The following is a 19,162-nucleotide window of genomic DNA, read 5'->3' as shown; positions in this document are numbered from 1 at the left end:
TTATTATGCCACAGTCGACCGCTTCCGCTCCTTCCGGAAAGCAGCGGAGCTTTTATTATGCCACAGTCGACCGCTTCCGCTCCTTCCGGAAAGCAGCGGAGCTTTTATTATGCCACAGTCAAGCAGTGGAAGTAAGCAGCGCTATTTTATCATACTAGATAAATTTGAAAGTTCTGTTATAATGCTACTCTGTGCGGTTGTCACCTGTCTAATAAAATGCATAGCACATTAAAGCGTCTTCTGTGTTTCCATGTTTTCTACAAAACAAAACCGGAAATCGAGGGGTTATGACGTCATTGGCAGGCGACACAATGACACTATGGAAACGCTCTGCGTCACTAGTTAAACTTGCTTATTTCTCTGGATTTAAACATTCTTCGAAACATTTGGGATAATGCAAGTACACAAGTCAGCAAAATATATAACACAGTTCTAGTGGTTTTTGGATATTTTAATTAAAACATCTTACATATTGTGCCTTTAAATAAACACTTTTCAATTATGTAAACATCGCTTTAAAATTGTCAAGTGAAATGTTAGTAATAAAATGAAGAACAAAGAAACTCGTTATATAGAGCAAGTCTATTAGGCTACGTTCACACTGCAAGCATTAGTGCTCAATTCCGATGTATTGCTTGAATCTGATTTTTTTTCTATGGCTGTTCACATAATTTTTAAATGTGGCCAACATCAGATTGCAATGTGAACGAATGACGGTGCTGAACTGACCCGCACGCACAAAAAAACAACAAGACAAAATAAAATTAAAACTAAAATTAAAACTAAACAAAAACAAAAAAAAACATTAAAATAAATGTTAACTAAAATAAATTAAAATATTAAATGTAACATTTCATTTCAATTATTTGGCAAAGCATCATTTCTCATTTTCTTTTAGATGGCTATATAGAGCCGTCACTGTAATACACCGTAAAACTACAACATACTGCCTCTCCCCCTGACAACCTCCGTCATGTTCACCAAGTGACTAAAGAACTACCGCTATGTAAAATCTTTGAAGTGACTCCCGTCAGTAAGCGGGGAATTATTCTTATTTCGATCTAGAGTCCAAGTCACCATGAATTGCAATATGATCATTCGGACTGTGGTCGCATTGCAAAACACCGAACCTGAATCAGATTTAGTACCACATATGGAAGTGGCCCAAATCAGAATCAAAAAGATCAGATTCCACGAGGTCTGTGCTGTTCACACCGTCGTGAAACTAAATGATCTGGGTCACATACAGTGGGGCAAAAAAGTATTTAGTCAGCCACCAATTGTGCAAGTTCTCCCACTTAAAAAGATGAGAGAGGCTTGTAATTTTCATCATAGGTATACCTCAAAAATGAGAATGAGAAAAAAAATGAGAAAAGAAAATCCAGAAAATCACATTGTAGGATTTTTAAAGAATTAATTGGTAAATTCCTCTGTAAAATAAGTATTTGGTCACCTACAAACAAGCAATATTTCTGGCTCTCACAGACCTGTAACTTCTTCTTTAAGAGGCTCCTCTGTCCTCCACTCGTTACCTGTATTAATGGCATCTGTTTGAACTTGTTATCAGTATAAAAGACACTTATCACAGTTAAGACTCTGCCACGCCCCCCTAAAACGGCTCGTTCTAACACGCCCCCACATATCTACCTCGCTATGTGGAAATATTTGCATAATGCGCCCAAATGTGCACGCAAAGAAAGAAGGCGTGGTTTCAGTAACCGCAGTTAGTGTTGAAGCAGCCATGTCAGGGAGATGCTGTGTGTTTCTAGGCGAAAGCAAAAGCACACTTACAACAGAACAGCAATGCATTTTATGGACGACCGTTTCGTGAACCTAGGAGAGGAGGTAATTATGGTAAGGGGACTTACATTTCCGACGAGTGCTTGCGGTGTTCGGCCAATCACAATGCACTGGGTCAGCTGGCCAATCAGAGCAGAATACGCTTGTCGGAAGGAGGGACTTTGTAGAAAACTACGCGTTTGAGAGAGGCGAGGCATAGAGGACCTACAATAATGTACAGTATTTGAAAAATAATGCGTTTTTTGAACATTAAAGCATGTCAACATATTCTGTTACACCAAAAAAATTATCTTTAAAAAAGCATCATATGACCCCTTTAAGAAGACTAGAGCTGGGCTCTAATACAACTTACATAATTTTCTAATATAATAGGTCTATATCATTTTCTAATACAGTTTACATTTTGGAACGATACACGCAATCAAGCAGTTGAGATTTGCTTTTGAGATTTGTATTTATCACCCTACTGCACTGTGGATGTATGCATGCACATGCACGTATATATCCAACTTAAAGGGGTCATATGATGTTGCTAAAAAAGAACATTATTTTGTGTATTTGGTGTAATGAAATGTGTATATGCGGTTTAAAGTTAAAAATACATTATTTTCCACATATTTGTTTCTCCTCTATGCACCGCCTTTCTGAAACGTGTCGATTTTAACAAAGCTCATCGGTCTGAAAGGCGAGGTGTGCTCTGATTGGCCAGATATTCAGTGCGTTGTGATTGGCTGAATACCTCAAGTGTGTGATGGAAATGTTACACCCCTTAACATACTGTGATGCCGTGTCCCGGAGCAATGAGACATAAACATTAAAACTTATTTGAGCGGCGTTATGCAAATCTTCCCACATCATGACGTAGACATGTGGGGGCGTGTTAGAACGAGCTGTTTTAGGTAGGCGTGGTTGACTCTTAATTTTATAAAGAATATCTCTTTGGATTTGAGACTTTAGTCTTTGCAACTTTACAGATCTTCTTTATGCACCAAGAGCTTGTAACACTCCAAAGAGAAAGGAAAAATTTAAATCGCATCATATGACCCCTTTAAAATAAAGAGCTGGGTGATAATATAGTTAAATTTTGCAAGAAAAAAAAGAAGAAAAAAAAAAAGAGGCAGTCGACATTTGCTATATAATATATATTGTTATACTTGAGTGTACTGTATGTATGCAGAAGACAGAAGGATAACCAGTTTGTAGATTTAGCCAAAAGAGAGGGGACACTTCTCCGGGAAAGTCAGACCTCGCGTTCGCGGGACAGTACTGGCGAAATCTTCCAACTGAACCATAAGCTAAGGTTTATCCAAAAAAGGCACTAGGTTTGTCAGTATGAATATTCTATGGAAAAAAGCCGCTAAAAGGGTCTGAAAGTTGCTAAATCTAGTGCTAAAGTCACGCTCGTGTGTGTGAGACGCAGGAGCTGATGGCAGGGGGCACTGGATATTTGTGTAGAGGTCAATGTGGATATTGTGGATGAGTTCTTCTGTGTCATCACGTTCTATTAGTTCTACAGCTTCAGTTTCGAAACGTTCACGCTTAGTAACACATACAGCTGCTCCCTCACCACAGTGCAACAGTGAAAAGGGACCCCTTTCAAACAGTGTTGCGTTCCGAACGTTGTTTGGTATACACCGGTATTTTAAAAAGTCATATCATAAAAAGAAACACCGGTATTCGGTATGAACCGGTATACCGCCCAGCACTACATCAGATTGGGGGGAACATTTTGGTCATTTCTCATTATTGGGGGGGTGTGGGTGTGGTACTTGTCTCCCTCAATGTCTATGGTAGTTACAGCCCTGGGGTGAACTATTTCAGAGTAACGTAACAACAAATGACTGAGAGTCTTAGAAATGGACTAGGTCAGTATGGCTGCAAATCGTTGGACAGATCAAGACCATCATGGGGAAATAATGAGGAAAGTTAACTCACAAGTATTGAGCACAGGACCCCTCCTGCGAAACAAATGACGAACCACTTCACCCGTGTGCCGAAACTGAGTGTTGTGCTATCCAGGATCTACGGGGAAGAATCACAGGACGTCACATGGTTCATAATGCCCCACAAACAAAGAGTTCATGCTTTAAACTTGCTTATGACTGCATCCGATTCATTAAAATGCCTCTGATTTATATATGCAGAGACCCACAGGAAGAAAATGTACTATTGTTCTGACTTTCCCATATAATCATTCCCATGATGACCATCATGCATTACAGCCTAAACAGTTAAGATGAACAGATCGGCTGGTACTTTACAGAGGAATAAATGCGTAGTATATAACGAAAAACAACACATCACAGCACTGCAGAGCTTACAATATGTTTTTTAAAGTATGATGAACTTTCTATCTTAAAGGGATCAATTAAAATGTGATCCCTCATGACATGAACCCTTTAAGACACTACTGTATGTAAAACATCTAGTGACACTGCACTGTAATCTCTTTATGTAGACTATTTCTCCTGACTAAATTGCACCATGGTGTTACTACGGTTTGTGATAACACAGAATGGTAATATCATGTTGTTGTTTTTATTATGTAACATTGTCATGATGGTAATAACATACTACCATAGTATTCTGTGAAGGAGACTGGAGTACCATGCTGTATAAATATGGCATTCATCCATTACCATGGCATTACTATCTGCTACCTTTACTGTATAATAGTACTAACTGTAAGAACTAAAAGGAAGTAAAAAATACCAACACTGTGAATTTACAGTACTACATAAACTCTATGCGGCCTATCAGTTACAGACGAAGACACACTGCAAACAAACACACAAGAGAGCCACTTTTTCATACAAAATTAAGGTTATTTTCATCTGTACTGCTATCAATACACTTTCAGAGGCTGCTACAAATCGTGTATGGCATGCAAACATAATTTCTGAATATCCTTAAATAAGTTTCACAGAGCAGAGAGTGTTATGTGTGGAAAACAGATGTCCTAATACACGTTCATGAATGAATGCATATAGGCAAGTTTTGACTTTTAATGGAAGAATGACGTAGCATTAAGCCACACCAGCAAAAGATAAAGTGTTTGGCTGAAGGTCTTCAAACAGCCCAGAATGTGTTTCTCTGCTTAACAGAGCTTCATTTTGGAAAAGGTGTTGATCATATTCATACAAAAATACTGGACTGTCTTCTAGAGAGCCACTTTTTCATACAAAATTAAGGTTATTTTCATCTGTACTGCTATCAATACACTTTCAGAGGCGGCTACAAATCGTGTATGGCATGCAAACATAATTTCTGAATATCCTTAAATAAATTTCACAGAGCGGAGAGTGTTATGTGTGGAAAACAGATGTCCTAATACACTTTCATGAATGAATGCATATAGGCAAGTTTTGACTTTTAATGGAAGAATGACGTAGGTCAACTCTAAAATAAACGAATAGAAGATTATAATAAATAATAGATAATGACCTCAGTACATAAAGCGTATCATGTGTTTTCAAGATCATTAATCTAAAGACTTTACAATAAGATACAATTTGGTAGTCTAGTTCAAACTGAATTTACACATTTTATTATTATTATAATTTTTTTACATTTCCATGAAAGTGAAAATACATGCACATGATTATATTCTTTAAAGTTTTTGTTTTATTTCTTTAGCATCATTCAATCGATCTAGTGCAAAGGTGTGGCACTTGTTTAGGTTTAGGTGTTAATGCATAAAGGTCACTTAAAAACAAACAAACAAAAAAAAAAAAAGATAAAAAAAAAGGTACCGGGTATCTTTAATAAACACATACATATTTAAATAATTAAACAGAAATAGAAATACACGTGCATATCAAAATTATTTATAAATAAATACGTTAAAAAGAACGTGGTGCAAATACGCAAGATGAAAACAATAATAAATTAAAAACAGCTGTTTTGTGTAGCCTCAGCATTACACAAGACCAATGAAATCAGACAAAACAGAGTAAAACTGTGACATTAAAGAAGGTTACTAGTAAACCAAAAACAACATGAACAATGCTCTTTGTGCTTTCACTAGCATGTTAGAACCATTAGTTTGTCATAAAAATACATACTGTACATGGCATGCATGTTCAAAAGATGCTGGCACATAGCTTAAGGTGCAGCACTGTCACCATGATAGACCAAAACATCTTCTACTAACTTCTACATGGCTCTAACTGACGTGTCTGCAGCAAGTAGTAGCAACTTTTATGAATGACTGGCTTTGCAACCGACTGCACACAGTTTGGGAACAATAACTGCAATCTTTGTTATGCACCATTAAAACTAAACGCTTCAAGATGCACACACCTGAAATTCACAGGGGTGCACACACACACACACACACACACACACACACACAAACCCCGCGTCACGCTCTGAAAGAGCTGTTTTTGAGCCCTGACAGCCGTGATGTTTGCATCTGGCCCTCATCAATCTCTTGACATCAGCAGAGACACTTGGCAGATCATTTTTCACTCTTTGGAGATTGCTCTGACACTCTGTGGTCAATCCAATTTTTCCATTCTGCTCCGGATGCTTTGGCGGTCGCCTGGTGCCTTGTCCGAAGCCTGCGCGCTCTGACATTTCTTAAAGCGGTAGAAGCTCATGTGTCTGGCTGGAGTGCTATAGACGAGTGGATGTGAGTCTTTTCATGCCTCTTCTCTGAGCCAGAGAGGAAGAAAGCACTGGCTCCAGTTTTGGGGCCTGAGGTGACCGATTCAAAGCGGAGTATGTGGCAGCCATCGCCCCCTAGGAAACAATAGGATTGATTAATATATCCTAAATTATTCAGCGTCGAAGCACAAATAGTGTGGTCATTTAAAGTGACAGTTAAAAACTGTATGCAACTGTATTTCAAGTTAATACTGTTCAAAAGTTTGGGGTCAGTAAGATTTTCTTTTATAGAAATTAATACTTTTATTCAACAAGGGCACATGAAATTATTAAAAAGTGAAAGTAGACAGTTTTTACGTTGCTAAAAAAGATTACTATTACAAATAAATTGTTTGTTGATGATTTAAACTTTCCATGCATTACAGAATCCTGAAAAAGTATCATGTTTTTCCTCAAAAAGATGAAGCAGCACAACTGTTCTCAACATTAATGATGTTTCTTGAGCAAATATTAAAATGATTTCTGAAGGACAATGTGACACTGACGACTGGAGAAATGGTGTTGAAAATTCAGCTTTACATCACAGGAATAAATTACATTTTAATATATATTCAAATAGAACATGCTTATATTCAATTGCAATAATATTTTACAATATTACTGTTTTTAACTGTATTTTTGATTAAATAAAGGTAGTCTTAGTGAGCATTAAAATAAAAGTCTAATAAAATGAGATTTATAAATGATAAAAAATATTTTTTGAATGGTAATGTATGTACTGTTATCCAAGAAACATTACTTGATGCCATATCTATCCTCTTTATTACCCCCTCTATATAGTTAGCCTATTTGCTTTCTTAAAGGGTTAGTTCACCCAAAAATTTAAATTAGGCTGTGTTTTTACTCACCCCCGAAAAATATCCATATTCAAAATGTAATAATCACTTTAATGTAGCTTGCGCCAACAGTTGTACACGCTAGATTCAAGTGATTAAGTTTTGAATATGGATATTTTTCTTACAAAAACACATCGATTCGCTACAGAAGGCCTTTGTTCACTCCCCGGAGCCGTGTGAGACACTTTTTTGATGGATGGGCGATTTTTATTTAACTTCTTTTGGACTAAAGCAATGCAACACCCGCTGAGTGGCATTAAACAGCTTGAAAGATCAAAGACAATTTTTAATATAACTCCGACTGGATTCGTCTGAAAGAAGAAAGTCATATACACCTAGGATGCCTCGGGGGTGAGTAAAACGCAGCCTAATTTTCATTTTTGGGTGAACTAACCCTTTAATACAAAGTGGAAAAATTAGTTTAATTTTTTTTCCTCTATATTATTTTTGTAGTATATAGTTATGACTCCAGAATTTACTTAAAAATCATAATGATCACCTAAATTGTTTAGTTCCTAAGTCAAAAGAAGAATGAATGTCTTTAGGTTTAAAGTGGAACAGGTGCAGTTTTACAGGTAAACATGAGGTGGCGATGTTGCACTTTGAGAGTGGATCTGGCAACCGCTCAAATGCAGCAGCAGATGGGATGACAGGAGCAGTACCTTCACCAGTTGCACATCCTGTCTGATCAGCTGGCTCTGAGATAACTGATCATGGTTCACTATCCAGGAATGTCTGAGAACAAGAGGTGCCGTCAGCCGCTGATGGGGGTCCACATGCAGCATTTTAGTTACAATGTCCTGTTCAAAGATGACAAAAATGACTTACTTTGAGGCTGAAATCATTTGGAACCAAACTAAGATGATTTAAAGAATGATGTTTCTTCACAGCTGCTAGTAAAGACTGAATGCACATTATTTCTATGGCTGGGCGAAGAGTGTGTTATCAGACTAGTTTTCCAAACCTTCCTCGTCTCAATATGGTAGCTAATAAGTTGATTTCTATAAATCTCTTCTGTTTGAATCAAATAAAACAATTTGGTTTTGTCACCACTCAGAAATAATCATGGCTCTGCATGGGTTTTATTGCCTTTTTATTGCTTAAATAATCTGTCTACACTGCTGCCTAGTACTGTGAACTGTAATATTGATATACACTACAGGTTAAAACATTGGAATGATTAAGACTTTTTTAATGCTTTATTTTATATTTTAAAATGTAATTTATTCTTGTGAGGGCAAACCTGAATCGTCAGCATCACGTGAACCCTCGGAAATCATTCCAATATGCTGATTTGGTGCACAATTATTGCTCAAGAATAAATTACATTTTAAAATATATTCATATTGTAAACAGTTATTTTAAAATGTAATAATATTTCAAAATATTACTGTTTTTCACTGCATCTTCAGTCAAATAAATGCAGCCTTGGTGAGCATAAAAGACTTAAAAAAACAAAAACATGAATTTCTTTTTGATTATAATTAAGTAAAATTGTAATTATTTTAAACGTTTGAACGGTAGTGCACATAAATATAGAACTGAAAAGGATTAAACATCTTTCTTACATTTATGTAGTAAAATAAATGTGGAAAACATGCCTTTGTTATTTATATGAACTCGATTTTACCCTATTTATTGTATTAAACAGCAAAATAAATGTTAACAACCATATTGAATATTGTCAAAAGACAGACAAATATATATATATATATATATATGTGTGTGACCCTGGTGCACAAAACCAGTCTTAAGTCGCTGGGGTATATTTGTAGCAATAGCCAAAAATACATTGTATGGGTCAAAATGATAGATTTTTCTTTTATGCCAAAAATCATTAGGATATTAAGTAAAGATCATGTTCCTTGAAGATATTTTGTACATTTCCTACCGTAAATATATCAAAACTTAATTTTTGATTAGTAAAATTGCTAAGAACTTCATTTGGACAACTTTAAAGGCGATTTTCTCAATATTTTGATTTTTTTTTGCACCCTCAGATTCCAGATTTTCAAATAGTTGTATCTCAGCCTTTAAAAGCTTATTTATTCAGCTTTCAGGTGATGTATAAATCTCAATTTTTAAAAATTGACACTTAATACTGGTTTTGTGGTCCAGGGTCACATATTTGTCTATATACTGTATTGGCCAGTCATAATCTCAACATGCAGAAATCAGGAAGCTGACCTTAGCTGCGTCAGACACCGTGTCCCAGTTGCCTCCTGACAGGGCAAATTTCCCACTGCCAATGCGAGCCAAGATCTCTTCTGGTGTGTCGTCAGGGCCGTTAGCGAAGGGTGTGAAACTGTGGGACAGAACGAGAGCTGAGTGTGTGAAAGAACTTGTGAACGCGCCCTTACAGAGATAGGGTGAGAAGAGAAAGAGTGGCTTTTTTATACAATATCCCCCATTTCCACCGAGTTATTTTTAGTGTACACATATGGCTAGGTCAGAAGAGTGAGATGATTTTTTTTCTTTTTTTCCAAATGTTCTGATTACACAGAGGTTTAAAGCTCAATCCATAGTCAGGAACATTAAATTGAGAGTGCTGCTTGGCTTCTGATAGCTCTGGCATTGTGTTCAGTACAATTACTCTGCGACTTGACCCAGCTTACCTAGTAATCCCCTCCACCCTGCTCTAGAAATTAGTCCCTCATCCGAGCATTGGGAGAAAGGATGTGCTACATAGAGTTTTGATTTATTTGTGTTGATAGGTCAATCATAATGTTGCAGAAAGTGAAGAAAATTAAGGCTGGGCACTTGATGGGAGAAAGAGTGTTAGCATGCCTAGATGAATATTGTCAGTTCATTCAAAGCAACAAATAGAATCGGTTCTACTGAGAGGGCGAAACAACAACAGCATTGCAGTATGGTTGCATGTGAAGCTTTTTTTTATGTGGCTATTCTGGTTGCTTGTTTTGTTTAACTTTTTAAACAGAGTTGAGTTTTTAACTATAATACCATATTACAACTAAAATTGTGAAGTGCCAGGTTTGGAGACAGAAACTTATTCTTAGTTTGATTACTTTTGACTATTTTCCACACATTAGAACAACAGTAAGGTCATTAAATAGTTACATTCACTAATCACATTTCGCAATTTCTGCAAATTTGTCATCATCTAGATTTGATGAGCAGATGAGGTGCATTCTGGGATGCTTTTTAAACAGTAAGGAGTTCACATGTATCCTGGACACCTGCTTTACCTTTACTATCTCAGCCATTTTACCGTCTTTATTAAAATTACTGTACAGTTTAGTAATAATAATAATAATAATAATAAAATGTAGATAGAATTTATAATTGCTTAAAAAACTATTTTTTTTAACTAATTGGATCTGAAGGTTTTTAATATCACGAGAAACAAACAAAAAAATGTAATCAGAAATGTCCAAACTTGGCTGTAATAGTTGTGATTGTATTTACACTTCATACACTACTGTATAAACTGTTTGGGGTGGGTAAGATTTTTTATATGTTTTTGTCTATTAAGTCTCTTATGCTCATAAGTTTATTTGATAAATACAGTACAAACATTAATATTGTGAAATAATATTACTTTTTTAAATAACTAACTGTTTTCTATTTTAATATTTTTTTAAACTGTGATTTATTTCTTTGAGGGCAAAGCTGAATTTCAATTTTTTTGTCTTCAATGTCACATGATATATATTTAGAAATCATTCTAATATGCTGAAATCGAAAGAATGAAAATAAATAAAGTCTCTTTTGAGCAATTTAATGCATCCTTCCTGTATAAAAGTATATTGTAAAGTTGTATTATATTCAAAAATCCAACTGACCCCAAACTGAAAGGTAGTGTATATGTAATATATAACATAAGACTCGACTTACCCTGCCAGCATGGTGTACAGTAAGATTCCCAGGCTCCAGATATCACAGGCGGCATCATATCCCTGTTTCTTCAGGACCTGGATGAATCACAGGGTTGTCATTTGACAGTTTTTTATAAACTAATAAATCATAACACTGAAAACAACTATGTACTGTATCGAAAAGTACCTCTGGAGCCACAAAGTTTGCAGTGTAGCACGGTGTCATAAGCAGACCATTTTCAGCCCTTAACTGTTTGGCAAACCCAAAATCACATATTCTGATGGACTCTGGGTCGCCTGTTTCATCGACATACAGGATGTTACTGGGCTTCAAGTCTCGATGCACAACCTGGACACAGACGCAGAAACAATAATGCAGTACATTCCAAAATCTGTGCAATTTGCTGTATTAGAACTTCTATGGCACTTTTATCTTCAGTAGCAACTAAACAATTAACTATTTAGCGTCTCCACTGTGACCACATGCAAACTGACCCCCTGTGAATGCAGATACTCCACAGTCTTGGTGATGGTGCAGAGCACAGCTGAGGCCTCGCGCTCTGAGAAGCACTTCTGCCGCAGGATCCGGTCCAGCAGCTCTCCTCCTCTCATCAGCTCCATCACCAGATACACAAACTTGCCGTCGTCATAGACCTGCAGCACACAGCACAGCACAGCTCAGCTCACTGTCTCCATCACACTGCAGTGACGCAGCTTTCAATCACAGACATCAGCAGATCAGAGGGAGCCCAGGAGGCCTTACGCAACCAGAAGAAAACTTGTGAAACTGGATCAACGGTAAAGCAGGTTAACATGGTAAGACAGCTGAGATAAAGGCCTTAAAAGACATTAAACCTTCTGTTAGTAGGCTGGAGTGTTCGGCAAAATTCTGAATTTGAAAATGAGTTCCTTTTTTCGATCTAAGAATTGAAACAGAATTGACCACAACACACAGGATGTTGAATCGAAATGACAGGAAAATGAATTTGAAACTGAATTTGAGGAATTTCAACACTCAATAGAGGAGTTTCATTAGTCCATTAGCTACCACTGCAAAAAATATATATATTTTCTTAGTATTTTTGTCTTGTTTTCCATTACAAATATCGAAACATTCTTAAATCAAGACACATACAGCATACTTGAGACTTAAGATACTAAGTCCTGTTTTCTGAAAAAAATTGTCAAAAGTTTGTAAATTTTTGCTTAAAACAAAACAAACAAAAAATCAGCCAATGGGGTAAGAAAAATAATAATAAAATAATCCCTTTGAATTAATTATTTTTTTACCCCATTGGCAGATATTGTGTCTCGTTCTAAACAAAATATTGTTAATTTTCTTTTCAGAAAACAAGACTTAATATCTTTAGTCATTTTGCTTCTCAAGTAAATTCATCTTGAATCAAGAATGTTTCGATATTTGTACTAGAAAACAAGTCAATATAAATACTAAGTAAGAAAATCATTTTAATTTGCACTAATTATGTCTACTTATTCTCTGATATGAAGAATACTTTTTTTTTGCCCAACTAATTAGGCAATTTTCTAAGTTATATGTTTTTTCCAAGCTAATCACACCAAAATTCAGACTTAACTTCATCAAAAAAGTTAAAAGAACATTGACATCAAAATTGGAATCTATCCACTATTTATTAGAAGTAAATAAGTAAATTAGAGCATTCTGTGAAATTAAGTGTCTCCTACTATAATCCAATTTAATTCAATAAACATGTATAGGCAAAATAGAAATGTATTATTGAAAACTACACTTTATGAAATTGAAAACAGGAAACCTCTATTAACTAATTTAATATCATTTTATCTTCATGATAAAATAATATATATTTAGATCTACTTAGACAGAAAAGTTATATAGATTACAAAAACTATGGGCACAGATTAAAAAAAAATAAATAATTTAAATTTTTAAATATATATATATATATATATTTTTTAGTCTAGGGGGTCTCCATAAAACTTAAGTAACATTTGTTATTTGTATTTTTTTTTAAGTGTGACTCACATCTTTCAGAGTAATGATGTTTGGGTGCTGGCCGTATCTCAGAAGAATCTCGATCTCTTCAGACGGGTCCTTCTTGGCTCTGTCAATAATCTGAAAAGAAGTGGGCTGGTCACAGCGGTGTCTGATAAAGCTTCGACTGACACTGAGTGATGCTGTCCTCTATGGCAATTCATCAAAAAACCTCTCCTGAAACAGCCACGGCCTCTGCTGTTCACTAAATAACACTCTGCACTGTGTGCTTTGTCACACGAAGAGCATAGTGCTTTTCAGGATTAGATGTCATACTTACTTTGACAGCATACTCCACACTGGTGATTCTGTGGACACAACGTTTGCAGACCGAATACGCTCCAATGCCGATATCTTCTTTCAACTCATAGCCGTCAGTGAAATGAATGTTGTTGCCATGAAGTTGCTGCAATAAAACAACACGCATTCATATACTGAGTAATTATATGACATTATGAGTGGTAAAATGACAACACTACTTCAACTGTGGACATGTTCCACTAACAGTCTCCTTTCTTGAGCAATTTTTTCATTTATTGTAATCTAATGCAATAGCATTCATGCATGTTGAAGTGTGGCTTCAGTGTCCACTGTAGATGATGATTTAACCCCAAGCATCTTACAACACACTCACTGCACTGACTGTCCTCCAGGAGTAACCTGATGTTAAAACTTTAACACCATTATTTTGCTACCTTGCAAGCATTTTTTTTCCCCCTTCAGGAAATACAAATCTAGTCTTCAGTGCTTTGTAACAGTGCATGGAGAAACATTTATATTCATCGGCTAAAAGTGAAACAGACATATATGTCACAGATGCAAATAACCGACAGCATCTTCAGGTAAACGAAACGCCTCCCGAAAACAAAAGCAATTCAGCGCACAGGTTTAGAAATTCTCTACAAATAGTTGCACTCATGCATGTTCATGAGTGCTATCAAAGTAAGTTAATATCGTATGCTCGGCAGATGCCACATCAGATCACAATGATCTATTCTAGACAACGGCGCTCGTGTGCCAGTGCGCTCCCGCCAATCAATACATCTCATTCAGCCTCTCAGCAGCCTCAGCTCAGATACTTCAATAAAGCAGCTCTTCAGGTATGAACCATCTGGCAGAATTAGTTCAGCTTATGTAACACGGGGCTCTTTTTTCCTTCTCTCTCTTCTTGTTTTGTGCTGTGCAACACAACAGTGCTTCCCTGAGGAATAGGTCTGAATTGACTGCGTGTGTACAGCCACCAAGGTTAAACGGATACAGAAAACAACTTTGGCTCGGCTGACTGCAATATTTCTTACATGTCAGCAACTAGCCCTCAATGTAGCAAAGCATGCATAAGTGAAATATTGATTATTTTTCATCACTCTGTTGTGTCATCATGACTACTGCGGGCATGCTTGCATCACGAACGAAAATACATCTGTATATTTTCTGAAGAAATGGGAGGTGAAGTTTGCCAGTGCAAAATTTGCGGCATTGATGCATAGGTGATGTGGGTGGTTGCTAGGGTACTTTAAAGGTATTTAGAGTGTTAAATTATTTTTTTAGCATCTTACTATGCCCTATTTTCAGTTGTTTTTTTAGCATGTTGCTACATGTGCTAAGGTATTTTAAGTGTTTCGCATGTCGCTATGTGGTTGCTGAAATATTATGAATGGCTTTTAGGGGCCATTTACACGACAACGTTTTCAGCCAAAAACGGGAAACTTTTTATGCGTTTTGCCTGTTCGTTTACACGACAACAGAGTTTTGGGGACTGAAAACGCATATTTTTGAAAACGGGCTTCAACGTGCAAGTTTTTAAAAACGCCACCATTATCGTTTCCGTGCAAACACCCAAAACGGGAATCTTTGAAAACGGTGACGTCATGCGCGTGCGTAGTACGTGTTAGGTATGTAGACATGCGCAGTACGTGTCGATTTTAAAGGCAAGCGCGAACAAACATACACAACAATGGCGGAGTACATGGTTGTTGCTGCTCAAGAGTTTGCTAACGCTTCTTCAGCAAAGTGTGGATTTACTTCACCAATATTACAACCAACAGCGGAGACGCGTCACATACAACGAATAATCGTCAATTCCCTACAGGTACTGTTTACTAACAAGGTGACAGCGCCAACTACTGGCCTGGCATGCGTAATACACTGTTTTTGGCCGTTTTCACGGATATGTGTAAACGTGAATCGTTTTGAAACGTTGTCGTGTATACGTGAAACTTTTTAAAAATGCAAGGGAAAAACTTTTCCGTTTTTGACTACATCGTTGTCATGTAAACGTAGCCTTAGTTAGTATACAAGTTATTTTGAGTATCTTTTACCACGTTCCTAAGCAGTTGCTAAGGTATTTTGAGTGATCTTTAGCATTCACTATGCATTTGCTGTATTTTGATTTGATTTTAGCATGTTGCTAAAGGTATTTGAAGTGTTTTTTGCATGTCACTATGTGGTTGTTAATGTATTTTGAATGGCTTTTAGAAGCTTTAGGTTTTCTAAGGTACTTTAAGTGGCTTTTAGCATGTGGCTGTGCAGCTGTGGTATTTTGAGTTGATTTTAGCATGTTGCTGCATGTGCTAATGTAGTTTAACTGTTTTTCGCGTGTCACTATGTGGCTGCTAAGGTATTTTGAATGGCTTTTAGTTGTTATAGGTTTACTAAGGAATTCTGAGTGGCTTTTAACATGTCGCTATATGCATTTTGAGTTGTTTTTGCATGTTGCTACAACAGTTAATGTATTTTCAGTATTTTTTTAAAATAGCTTTTAGTTTCTATACTTTTGCTACAGTATTTTTAGTAGCTTATAACATGTTGCTATGCACTCGCTAAGGTATGTTGAGTGACTTGTGGATGGTTGCCATCATAAATCTCCATAAGAGTTCTCAGAGTCCTGCTCACCTGTACAATGGGGTTAACAGAATTTTGCTTGGTCTCGGCCAGCGGCTGTTCTTCATCCAGGTTAGAGGCCACAAAGCTGAAGCCGCGGAAGAGCTGGTGTGCGTTAGCGCTGGCTGGAACTCCGGGTGAGTCTGCAGACACACAGATGCAAACAAATTTAGAAAGACAACAAGGACAAAGTCTCTCTATAAATGGAAACACACAATTGATCCCATCTGAGCAGTATGAATTGACTGGGTGCACTATGCGGCAGGACCCGAGGGCTCTTGGTAAACAGGTTCTGCTGCTGCAGTTCACTCTAATTTGTTTTTGCACTCTCCCTGTGCTTGTTTATGCGCATTTCGACGTGTCGCATCAGAAACGAGTAATGGAAACACCAAATTTCGGAAATTCGCAAAATAAATAAAATACATTATGCTCATTTGAGGTGTTTTTTGACTTGTGCCAAAAAGGGTTAATGCGAATAATGGGAGATGGAAACACATTTGCAGAATAAATTCCTCCATGTGCATCAAAGACGTGAGTCACGTGACTTTGCGCTATGGGACGCCAATACCTGAATAACCAGCGGGCCGATCTTGTTTCACAGCATCTGAAATGTTACAGTCATTCTTAAATGCCTGAGCAAAGTCTGTCATTAAACTATTTCTGTATAATTGCCTCCCAGAACTGTCTGACACGAATGCGTTCCCAAACAGCAGGCATCCACCTCCGAAAGCAATGGTAGCATTTATTGTGTTTCGTCTGCTCGCTCTGAGGCGCAAGCAATTTACTATATATGAAAATTATTATATTCAGTAGGGCTGGGTATCGTTCAAAAATTTTTGATATCGATACCGATACCTTGACTTCGATACCGGTTCCTGAACGATACTTTTTTCGATACCAATTTTATTAAATCAATTTTAACAAGATTACATTATCTTAAAAAAAAAAAAAACTTTGGTTTTATTTTTCAGCTTGTTGATGTTTATACCAACTCAAAGACTCATCTCCTGAGCCACTGCACAAAGGAACAAAATGTAACCAACACAATAAATCAGTGCAAATAGTTTTAATAAAGCTCAAATAGTCTTCAGTTTACACATCTGTTAGGCTACATTTACACTAGTGCGTGTTCGTTTTAAAAAGCATAGCTCAGACAGAATCATGATTTCTATTTATTTTCCACTGATTTACTGATGAGCATTAGCAGCTTCCAGCGCTGTCTGTCTGTGTTCTCTCTTCCATGAGCGCTGCTCTGACTCGGAGTCAGAGGTAGTAACATATTTAATTTTAGCAACATTACATGGCCAAAACACACATTAGACGGCAATCGGAAGTTATTACAAACACTCGATTGTGGTTTAAAGTGAGTTTTGAGTAAAAGTGGAATATAAATCTTATTTGTCTTTTTTAGCATGATGCTACAGTTTGCATGAATGCTCACGTAACACGTGCTTTCGGTCATGTAGTATGATCTCTGAGTGTAACCGGGGTAAACTAGTAGGTGTGTTCGACTTGACACGTACTGACAGTGCAGACCTATCTGTGTTTTACAGTACCACGAGAGCTAAAGAGAGCAGACTGCACCGTGCGCTTTCGAATCGCTCTCGCGGATGTCAAACAAACACTCGATCTGCGCCGCACCTCTTTTTGTCGAACACTTTTGCTAGTGCTGCAGGCTTATTGACTCACTGACGCTGATGAGATTAACCCCTTAGGTATCGAAATTTGGTACCGAACGAAGAGGCATTTTTCGATACTCGATGGTATCGAGGCATTTCGGTCGGTGCCTAAAAATTATCGAACTCGATACCCAGTCCTAATATTCAGTGGCTTCTCCTACTTTTCTTTGTGATAATTAGTGCCAGTTTATCAGGAAGTGATGCTTTTGTTCTCTTTGACTCGTTGGATGGGAATGGTGCTTATTCACAAATATTCCAATTTTGCGCAAAAGTTAAATTCACAACTTTGTATGGAAACCCGACTTATGATGCTTGAAAGCAAACACTTCATCCATCCATAATTTAAATAAAATGGCATATGAGTGTTACGTGTAATCTGAAAATCAAATGCAATTTTTGTCACCTGTCGGCGTGCGGGATGTAAACTCAGGATCAAAATGGAATGTGTCCTCTGGTCGACCCACTGCTGGTTTGAACGGAGGCTTGATTTCTCGTCTGTACAATTTCTGTTGACCAGAAATGCATCATTTAAGCCATACACCAATGCTTGAGGTTATACATGTTACAGAAAAAAATGGATCAAACATAATGGAGCTTCCTGTGAATTTTGAGCAGTAATTGCATAAAACATTAACATTTAAAAGCTATGTGAACTAAGGGTTGGATAACAAATAAACATAGCATAATAGCATAGGATAAACATAGCATAGACAGTTTTATGTCTGAATATTTAAATATGACTTTAATGGTTGATCGTTAAAAAACAGATTTAAAGGTACAATACGTATTTTTTGAGCAGTACAAAAAAAACACACTCTGTGGAACACTGTATCCCACACACAATGCAATGCAATCATCACACAGTGTGCTTGAATTAACTGGTACTTTCTGGTATTTTAAGTCATTTTAAACGTGATTTTAAAATACACATGAACTGTTCGGACATGATTATTTCTGAATTAAGACATGCATGGAATGAAGTTGGATTAAAAATATAATAAAGTCATGTGACCACAGTCTCATGTCTCAAACAACTGCACACAAATCACACCAGGTAGTAATTAAACAAAATAATAACGGCAGAGCCTCAACTCTTTTTCTTCACCGTCTTTTATTCAGACTTCAAGTGCTGGAGTGATGGGCAATGACTGTTGGGTAAATTTCCCTCTCCACATCCTGTGAAGTGATGTTCCCTTATTCCCTATGCTGTTCACAGTTCCCTTCAAACTGAACATTTACTGTATGCTCTCTTCGGATTGGAATCTCACTTAAGACTGTGAAATATGCTGTTAAGACCACTTTGCATGGCTTTTACGGTAAATCTGGAATGCACCTATACTCATTAAAAAAAAATCGTCAGCAGAATTCAGTAACTTAGGATTTACCAATAAAATACAGTTTACAATGCAATATGCAGAAAACCGTACGCTA

The 19,162-nt window shown here is 36.9% G+C and overlaps 1 protein-coding gene and 1 long non-coding RNA gene across 2 annotated transcripts in view; both read right to left on the bottom strand.

The window, feature by feature from the left end:
• LOC107575735 (uncharacterized) overlaps positions 1-1,894 on the bottom strand; it is a 13,671-nt gene extending 11,777 nt beyond the window's left edge. The window contains exon 1 of the long non-coding RNA XR_001607930.1: positions 1,869-1,894. This is a non-coding gene — a long non-coding RNA (uncharacterized lncRNA). The remainder of the gene's footprint in view (positions 1-1,868) is intronic.
• A 3,740-nt stretch (positions 1,895-5,634) lies between these two features.
• Positions 5,635-18,237, bottom strand: LOC107575734 (ribosomal protein S6 kinase alpha-2-like; the record flags this gene model as incomplete). Its single annotated transcript, XM_016262078.1, has 10 exons — positions 5,635-6,543; positions 7,967-8,104; positions 9,492-9,609; positions 11,160-11,236; positions 11,328-11,489; positions 11,636-11,794; positions 13,164-13,253; positions 13,453-13,578; positions 16,065-16,195; positions 18,135-18,237. Coding segments are annotated over 10 exons (1,230 nt in total), but the record flags the coding sequence as incomplete, so codon positions are not given.
• Positions 18,238-19,162: the final 925 nt, after the last annotated feature.

This window comes from Sinocyclocheilus grahami, unplaced genomic scaffold, assembly GCF_001515645.1.
Source record: "Sinocyclocheilus grahami isolate Dianchi unplaced genomic scaffold, SAMN03320097.WGS_v1.1 scaffold2847.1, whole genome shotgun sequence".
Taxonomy (NCBI): Eukaryota; Metazoa; Chordata; class Actinopteri; order Cypriniformes; family Cyprinidae; genus Sinocyclocheilus; species Sinocyclocheilus grahami.
This window is presented reverse-complemented; position numbering and strand designations above follow the sequence as displayed.